Genomic DNA, 10,239 nt, shown 5'->3' on the forward strand with positions numbered 1-10,239 from the left:
TTACAGCATTCATTATGAATTACTATTCAACATCAAGCAAGCAAAATCTTCACCAGAGGACCAATAGCCAACATCAAGATATTTGAAAAAATATTGAAGTTGTTAACAATTTCATTTTTCTTGTATCCACAATAAACACCCCTAGTGTAAACAGTAATAATTAGTCAATAAACATGAAAAGATGTGTTGCCCTGGGGAAATGTGTTAATGAGGACCTCTCCAAAGTGCTAAAGAGCAATATATAGATTTTAAAGACGAAGGTATGCCTGATTCAAGCCATGGTCTTTTAAATTACTTCTTTTTTTTAATGTGTCTGAAATTTGGACAATGAATAAGGATGTCAACAAAAGAACTGATGTCTTTAAATTGTGTTATTGGAAAACAGAACAGAATATCCCATGGATTGCAAACAGAACAAGCAAATGTATCTTGGAGCAAGTACCACCAAAAGTGCTTCTTGGTGGAGAAACCAAGGTTGGAGAAACTTCGTCTCATGTTATCACGATGGATCAGTCCTTTGAAAAAGAAATCATGGGAAAGAGAAATGACAATGTGACTATAACAGAGAAAGAGAAATGACACAGTGTCTATAGCGATGGTTTCAAGTATATGAACTATCCTTAAATTGACCCATTGATTCAATATAATTATAACGATAATTTTTTTTGGACAGGGCTTATTTCCAGCATCATTAATTGAACAATCTTTTCTTCATGAACATATCATTGTCAAAATATAATTGGCCATAGCTGTTTTTGCTAGGTGCCATTCAGTTGATTATGACTTATAGTAACTCTATGAACAAGGGACTTGGATCCTATTCTGTTCCATCCTTGTCATCTCTGATATACTTGACCCTATTGTTACATTCACCGTGTCAATTAATTTCATTGAGTATCTTCCTCTCCACTTATTCTCCACTTTTCCAAGCGTCATGTCATTTTACAAGGACTGACCCCTCCTGACAATAGGCCCAAAATATTTGAGACAAAGCTTTACCATTCTTTATCTCCAAGAAGTACCATGACTGCATTTTATCCAAGAAATATTTGTTCTTTAGCAGTTCATGGGCTATTCAGAACTCTTCTCCAACATCAAAACTCAAAGACATTGATTATTTTTCTGTCCTTCTTAATCATTGTCCAACTTTCAACTGCATAACAAGTAACTGGGAAAAAACCCTATGGCTTATTCAGATACATCTTACCCTTTAAACTGACATCATTGCTCCTTATCACCTTATAGAGGTCCTTGACAGCAGATTTACCATAGATAGATGGGTTTATTTCTGCATTATATTCCATTGTATGTATTCTGATTGGCCACAGACAGATGGGTTTATTTATGATTATATTTAATTGGTTAAGGATCTCTGGTGGCTAAGTGGTAAGAAATTGCACTACCAATCCAAATGTACATAGTTCAAATCCTCCAGGAGAAATAAAAGTAATCTCATTCCATGGAATTTAATGCCTCTGAAAGCCCACCAGAGGCCAGCTATGAATTAGTTATGACTCTATGGTATTCAACAACAATAATATTATATTGGTTGGTCTATCTTTATATGTATTATTCTCTGTTATTTACTAAAATAGCTTTTCCTATGAATCTGAGTAGTGTGAGTCTTCTTCCTACTCTTTTCTCCTACAGTTTGTTTTCCAAATTGTGCACTTGTAATTCTATGTAAACGTCAGGGTCAATATGTCCTTTCCTGTAGATAAGGAGTTGAAAATTTGCTGAGGATTTTATGAATCAGTAAAAACTTTGGGTGGATCTTCTTATACCATATTAAAAAAATTAACTCCAAGTGATCAGTAAATAAAAGAACCAAAACACTAAAGAAAGAATTGAAAACCCTCAGGGAATAAGCAAACAAAAACCATAGGAAAATACAAGATCATGTTGTCGACATGATACCAAAAGAAAAAGCAACCAAAGAAAAGACAATAGATAAAATGAAGGTCATCAAATAGAAAAAAAAAAAATTGTGCATCAGAGAGTGAAAAAAATCTCTTTAGTACCCTTTGGCTAGACAAATTTTTTTTTGTGGTTTCTGTTGTTTTTCTAAGTTGTTGTCATTATTGTTATGTGCCGCCGAGTTGCTTGCAACTCATAACGACCCTATGTACAAGAGCTCTAAACCTTGCTCTATCCTGTGCCATTCTCATTGTCTCCGACACACCTACTTCCACCTACTTCCCCCAATCACTGAATCGATACACTTTATTGAGGGTCTTCCTCTCCTGCGCTGTCCCTCCACTCTCCCAAACATGATGTCCCTCTCCAAGGACTGGTCCCTCCTTGCAACATGCCCAAATTATGTCAGATGAAGCTTAAGAATCCTTGACTCCAAGGAGCAGCCTGGCTTCACCCCCTCTAGTACAAATCTGTTTGTTCTCCTAGCAGTCCATGGTGTATTCAATACTCTTCTCTAGCACCACAGCTCAAAGGCATCAATTCTCTTTCTATCATCCCTAGTCACTGTCCAGCTCTCTGATGCATAGCACACAATTGTGAAGACTATGGCCCGCATCAGGCGCACCTTGGTCTCCAACCTGACGTTGTTGCTCTTCAGTACTCTGGAGAGGTCCCTGACAGCTGACTTTCCCAATGCAATTTGTTTTTTTATTTCCTGGCTGCTGGCACCAAGAGTGTTGACTGTGGAGCCAAGCAAACTAAAACTGTTAACTATGTCAGTCTCTTCACCATCCATACTGATGCTGCCAATTGGCCCAGTGGTGAGAATTTTTGTTCTCTTGATGTTGAGCTTCAATCTGTATTGAAGGCTGCAGTCCTTGACTTTCTGCAGTAAGCACTTCAGGTCCTCTTCAGTTTCAGCAAGCAGGTTTGTGTCATCTGCATAACATAGGTTGTTGATGAATCATCAACAAATCCTGATGCCACATTCCTCCTCGTTGAGCCCAGCGTCCTAGATGATCTGTTCTGCATACAGATTGAAAATATATGGAGACAGAATACATCGTTGGCAGATCTCCTTCCCAATTTGGAACTACGCAGTGTTTCCCTGCTCTGTTCTGACGACTGCCTCTTGGTCCAAGTATAGGTTTTTCATAAGCACAATCAAATGTTCTGAGATTCCCATTCTTCTCAGAGCCAGCCACAGCTTGTTGTGATCCACACAGTCAAAAGCCTTTGCATAGTCAATGAAGCACAGATAGACATTCTTCTGGTATTCTTTGCTTTCTTCCAAGATCCACCTAATATTAGCTATAATGTCCTATCTCCATACCTGTTCAACCTGTATATAGAACAGATTATCCAAGAGGCTGGGCTCTATGAGAAGTGTGGCGTCAGGATTGGTGGAAGACCTATTAACAATCTCCGTTATGTAGATGATACAACCCTGCTTCCTGAAACTGAGGACCTGAAATACTTGCTGCAGAGGGTCAAGGACTGCAGCTTTCAGTATGGATTGAGGCTCAATGTCAAGAAGACAAAGATTCTCACCACTGGATCAATTGGCAGCATCAGGATGGATGGTGAATAGATTGAGATTCTTAACAACTTAAGTCTGCTTGGCTCCACGGTCAACACTCTTGGCACCATTTGTCAGGAAATAAAATTGTGATGGGAAAGTCAGCTGTTAGGGACCTCTCCAGGGTACTGAAGAGCAATGGTGTCACTCTGGAGACTAAGGTGCATCTGATACAGGGCATGGTCTTCACAATCACTTGTTATGCATCAGAGAGTTGGACAATGACTAGGGAGGATAGAAGAAGAATTGATGCCTTTGAGCTGTGGTGCTGGAGAAGAGTATTGAATGTACCATGGACTGCCAAGAAAACAAACAGATTCATCCTGGAGAGGGTTAAACCAGGCTGCTCCTTGGAGGCAAGGAATCTGGAGTTTCGTCTGTCATACTTTGGACCTGTTGTAAGGAGGGACAGGTCCTTGGAGAGGGACATCATGCTTGGGAGGGTGGAGGGACGGCACAGGAGGGGAAGACCCTCTATGAGGTGGATTGATTCAGTGACGGGGTAATCAGGATGGGTGTGTCAGAGGCAATGCGATTGGCACAGGATAGAGCAGGGTTTAGGGCTGTTGTAAATAGGATCACTATGAGTCATAAGCGACTCAACGGCACATAACAACAACAACAACAACAATCCCTAGTACCATGACCCCTTCTAAGCCCAGCCAGTACATCTGGCAGTTCTCTGTTGACGTGTTGCTGCAGTTGTTTTGGGATAATTTTCAGCGGAATCTTGTTTGCATGTGATATTAATGACATTGTTTGATAATTTCTGCACTCTGTCGGGTCACCTTTCTTTGGAATGGGAACAAATATCAGGAAAAGGTTTGAGGCCTTGAGCACCAATGAGTGTAGACCAAATGAGCTGTGGGAGGATATCAAGGATATTGTTCATAAAGAATGCAAAAGGGGGGAGCTCTGGTGGCCTAGTGGCAAGAAGCTGCAACTATAATCCCAGCGGTGCACGGTTCGAATCCACCAGATGCTCTGCTGGGGAAGGAGGGACAATCTCCTCCTGTACCAGTCAGATCTGATTTGACGGTACACGCACACAAAAATAATAAAAAAATAATAAAAAAAAAGAATGCAAAAGATCTTTACAAAGGCTGAAGAGGAAGAAAAGACCAAGATGACTGTCAGGTGAGACTCTGATTATTGCATTAGAGTGCTGAGAAGCCAAAGCTAAAGGAAGAAATCAAGAAATTAAAGAGCTGAACAGAAAATTTCAAAGGGTAGCTCGGGACGACAAAGCAAGATACTCTAATAAAATGTACAAAGAGCTGGAGTCAGAAAATCAAAAGGGCCAAAATACCTCAGTGTTTTTAAGCTGAAGGAGCTGAAAAATAAATTCAAGCCATGAGTGGCAATACTTAAAGGATGCTTTGGGTAGAGTGTTAAATGATCCAAGAGAGATTAAAAGAAGATGGAAGGAGTGTACAGAGTCACTGTGCCAGAAGGAATTGGCTGACACAGAAGAATTTAATGAAATAATGTATAAGCAAGATCCTGTGGTGATGAAGGAGGAAGTTCAAGTTGCTCTGAAAGAATTGGCAAAAAACAAGGCTCCAGGAGTTGATGGCATACCAATTAACATATTGTTTTTAAGTGTCATTTTAAAATCACAATTTAGAGCTACTATTGATATTGATTGTGGATTTTAAAAAAATAAATATCACAATCCATATAAGAACAATTGATAAATTGGACTTCATAGATGTAAAAATCTTCTGCTCTTTGAAAAACACTGTTAAAACAATGGAGAGTCAAGCTATAAATTCAGAGAAACTATGCATAGATTTGAGAGGTCTTATATCCAGAATAAACAGAGAACTTGAACTTCAATAAAGTATTAAGAAACCCAATTTTAAAATGCACAAAATGTTAACAGATATTCACAAAAGGTGAGATAAAAGTGTCAAAATGACATTTTTAATTTGGTAAGATGATGAGCAATAATGGTCATTGGGTAAATGCAACGTACAACAACTCAGGATACCACTGGAGATTTATTTTCAAATCAAACTGACTACTGCTTACTCCATTCTGACTTATAATGACCCTCCACAGTCTTTCCAAGGCTTTACATCTTTATGGCATAAAACTGCCCATCTTTCTCCTGCAGCATATCCGATGGATTCAAACCATCAACCTTTTTTGGTTAGCAATCCAATACTTTACACATAATCCCTCTAGGACTCCTTCACACATCTTTTTTTATTGCTACGTGCCATCAAGTCATAGTTGACCCTCCAGAAAGTTTTTAGAGGTTGTAAATAGTGTGAGAGAAGATTGTCCATCTTTCTTCCGTGGAACAGCTGATGGATTCGAACTGTCTTCCTTTGAGTTGGCAGTGTAGCTCTTTACCCATGAGGCTGCCAGAGCTAGTTCATACACCTTTTAGATGAGTCAAAAAAGTAAGATGAATCACATTACTAGTTAGCGGTGATTATGTGGATGAACTACACTTTTCTACTTTGCTACAAGGAATGTAAATTAACATAACTTTCGAAAGGCCCAGTAATATCTTAAAACATACAACAGACTCTGGGATCCAATCCAGCCATTTGATCACAGTTGTTTAACCAAGAGAAATGAAAGCACACATGTACACAATCTTGCATACAACTGTTCACAGCAGCTTTGTTTGCAATAGCTCTAAATTGGAAACAGCCCAAAAGGTGAAGATTGCACACATCCACATAAAAGAATTGTTGAATTATAAGGAACTGAGGGTTGGACCATACAAAGGCTCTGGACAGATCCCAGAGAGTCAGGACTGCGCATGCGGCTCCTGAGGAACGCCCACGCCTGTAGACCCTTCCACCCATTGGTGGAGCCTGATTGTCACAGGGACTCATAGCAACCAGATTCGGGCCACACATTAAACCCGGAAGCCTGACATCTGGGGGCTGGGGTGAGCATGGACCACCAGAAATGGTGGTTCCAGCCTGTGGAGCTGGAACCCATGCCCCTGGGCATGAATTGCAAGCCCTGGTACAAGGACAGATTGCCCTCCAAGTGCTTTGCAAAATCTAAGGATAGGCTGAAATTCCCTACTTCCTTGAACTCTCGGAATTGGGTGTTCGTTAAAGAAGGGATAGATGACTTCAGGAAGAGCTGCCCACCTTGCACAGAGATGATCACTCGGGGCCCAAAGGGCAATTTTCACCCACTGATATATCGAAAAACTCCTGGACCAGCCCCAAAAAGCTGTTGGAAGAAGCTGTCCCCCAATTCAACCCTGTTTTCCAAGCTCTCGCAAGCTCAGCTGGCACGGAAGGCCTTCGTAGAGGAGATGGAAGCCCGTGTGAAGCCGCATCCATTGGCTTCCTGTCCAAATCTAGAGGACGAAATGTCCCCAAAGCTCCTACGAGAGGTGCTGGAAGTGTTGGATCCTGACAAGCAGCTCAAAGACACTTGGGCGTACCTTGAGGATGGTAAGAAAAGAGTAAAGAAACACACAGGAGCTTCAAAAACCCCTTCAATAAGTGCCAGGTTGAACTTTCCCAAGTTGAAGCCTTGGCCAAGTCCAGATGATTGGCTTAAAGAAATGACAATAGTAGAGGATTTCTGTAAACCCCTTGATGTTCCAAAAAATGTAGTCAACACCGTGAGTCACTTCTGTGAATGGGTTGCTTCACTTGGAATTGAAGGTATTGAGAAACAATCCATCATAAAACAGTTTGAACCCATAATTGTCCGTACACCAAAGGTGGGCCCATCCAAAATAAAGGATATGATCCTGCTTTCACCGAAACTACTGCGTACAGAAGGGCTAACTAGATTGAAAGCAGGACTCCCTGTACCAGATCATATCTTGGCAAAGAAAGAGTACGATCTGCAGTTTTCTGATGAAAGGCGTATGAAGATGAGATATGGGGCATGGTATCTGCATCCCAAGTTGTGGAAAAAGTTAAGAGAAGATGAACCTTTGCCTGACCCCAATTCCCTACCTGACATTGAAGCAAGGTATTTTGTAAAGTATGAGAGGGGGCATGATATCCTTGAAGACCTTTATGCACCAATTGCTTTTAAGGATTTTATTCTAAGGCAAGGCTACAACATGCCAACCATAATTGAAAGGCTGTTTACCAGGAACAACTGGAAATATGATGTTGTTAAAAGTCCTGCAATACTATCAACAAGAGTTAGCTCACATGACAGTTTTTCAGTTAAGGATTAGTTTTCATTTCCCTACATATGTGACTATTTCTCTTTCATTTGAAACATCAAACAGAATTTATGATGTGTACTTCACCATGGATGACCACGGAATTAGTCCTTAATGCTTATAAACATTTCCCAGTTACCATCTGCTTCAGGTTTATCAATGTTTAGTCAACTAGGAAATCAACAGCCAAATACATTCTTGTTACATTTTTTTCATTATTGTGAATATCATAGTTCCATCAATTACTGGTAAAATGAACAACAAATAAAACGGAATTACTGAAAAAATATTGAGCTTGTGTAGTCATTACAACATAGGATGAATCTTAGATAAGATTATTGATTGTTGTGGGCCATCGAATCAGAATCCACACATAGCTGACTCTGCAGGGGGTTTTCAGAGGCAGTAAATCACAGGAGGAGAGACTGTCCATGGTTCTCCAGTAGAGCTGCTGGTAGATTTGTACCACATTTAGAATTGCAGCACAGCTGCTTACCATTAGACTTGCAATAAGACTAGTATACTTTTGACTTATTTTAAAGAAGTAAGTATGCCAAGCTGAAATTTAGAGCCAAAACAATGTTTATGCTGTTAGGTGTCATCAAGTAAGCTATAATTCATGGTATGTCACCCCCCCCCCATCCCCTGCCTGCTGCCAGTTCAACAGAAGGAAATCTGGCTTAGTCCCATAGCATGTTCATAATCTCTGCTGTGCTTAACTCCACTGCTGTGGCAGTTACTGTGTGAAACTATCTCATCAAGAGTCTTCCTCTCTTTACTCTTCCAAGCTTGATGTTCTTCCTCAGGGACTGACTCCTCCTGATAACATGCTAATGTATGGGAGCTGATGTCTCAACATCCTTCCTACTAAGTAACACTCTGTACTTCTTCCAACTCAGGTATTTTTTTTTGTTCTTTTGGCAGTCCATAGTATATTCAGTATTCTTTACCAATATGTCAGTTCAAGGATATCAATTCTTACTTGGTCTTCCTTATTCATTGCATTCATATGAGGTAACTGAAAATACCATGGTATGAATCAGGGTCTCCTTAGTTTTTAAAGTGACATCCTTGCTCCTCAGCACTTTAAAAAGGTCCCTGGTAGATGATTTACACAATACAAAATGTCTTTTACTGTTCTCACTGCTGCTTTCCTGGATGTGAATTTTGGATCCAAGTAAAATGAAATCATCAAGTTGAACTTTTTATTATGGTGTTGTCTAATGGTCCAACTGTGAGGAGTTTTGTTTTTCTTTATAATGAGGTAGGTAACTTTTGATTTTCTTCAGAAAATGCTTCACGCTATTTCCGCTTTCAGCAAGGTAAGCTTTAACTATGAATAAAGAACTTGTTATTTCTCCATTTAGATTTCAATCAAGGATCCAAAATTGGACTGAAATGACTTATCAAGACTATAGAAATTTTATTTATGCCATTCTATTGATCAAATGAACAAATACTCATCATATTAATAAAAATTCCTTCAGGAAAGTGTGTTCCCATATCATGTAACATAGCTTCAGAACAGTAGGGAGTCTTTAGTTCCTGAAAAATTAGTGTAGAAAATAAATCTTTGTGAGGAAAGCTATAAAGCAATTTCAAACATTCCCACCTAGCTATGCAAATACAATTAATCTTTGCAGGTCCTGAATATCAACTTAAAATTTGTTAATAAATTTAAAAATACAAAATCAAACAATTCTTGATTTTTCTAAAATAACAATTAAGCTTTTTAGGGGCCAAGACATCTGAAGCCAAAATGCTTAGTAGTGCAGATCTGCAGTGTATTTTTTATTCCAGGAACAAAAGGAACTAACTCTAGGTGGAAGTATACTTTATCATAATAAGAACATTTATATGCAAATTACATATTTTCAGTGATGTCTATGAGTATGATGAAGAAACAAGAATATTGTATATTTTTGTAACACAAGGCCTAGCTTTTGTCTCTGAATCCAGTACATTAATTTTATTTCCACTAAATTTTCTTATTAATACAATATATTCCAAAATAATTCTTCTCCTTGACCATATTTTTTTGAAACAAAAATCTAGTCAGATTCACAGCACTGCTAATTCTCCAGGTTTATACACACCGACACTCACACACATACCTTTGTATAACAATGGGCATAGGCAGTTATGAAATGTCACCCCAAAATGTCACCTTAAAAGTCTCATTATATATATATATATATATAGAGAGAGAGAGAGAGAGAGAGAGAGAGAGAGAGAGAGAGAGAATTAATTACAATGTAGTTCTAATGTCATTTTCCAGACAGAAGTTCCAATGTAGTTTTCCATTCAAGAGTATGGTTTGTTGTTTTTTTTCTAGGTCAAAACCTGGAAACTTTACTCTTTTTTTCCCTTTATTATTATAAGGAACTACCATCAGCTGATGTGTTTGAAATCACAGAAGCCATGGAAGCTTCATATATAAGTTATTAGATGGAGAGCGGGTGAAAGGGACATAGATGAGCAGGGAGGGGGTAGAAGTGGATGGATATCCTGTGGGATGGTGAAGCAGGAAATAAGTGTGTAAAGGTGCATGTGAGAAAGGCAGGGACAACACTGA

General features: G+C 39.1%; 1 protein-coding gene across 1 annotated transcript in view; it reads left to right on the forward strand.

Annotated features, from left to right (window-relative positions):
• The first annotated feature begins 6,413 nt into the window (after nt 1-6,413).
• LOC102863302 (protein FAM47A-like) overlaps nt 6,414-10,239 on the forward strand; it is a 20,731-nt gene continuing 16,905 nt past the window's right edge. Inside the window, exon 1 of the mRNA XM_006881842.1 lies at nt 6,414-7,462. Coding sequence (XP_006881904.1) covers nt 6,414-7,462 — 1,049 coding nt within the window. The remainder of the gene's footprint in view (nt 7,463-10,239) is intronic.

This window comes from Elephantulus edwardii, unplaced genomic scaffold (genome assembly GCF_000299155.1).
Source record: "Elephantulus edwardii isolate Elephantulus edwardi_28Jun2011 unplaced genomic scaffold, EleEdw1.0 scaffold00016, whole genome shotgun sequence".
Classification (NCBI taxonomy): domain Eukaryota; kingdom Metazoa; phylum Chordata; class Mammalia; order Macroscelidea; family Macroscelididae; genus Elephantulus; species Elephantulus edwardii.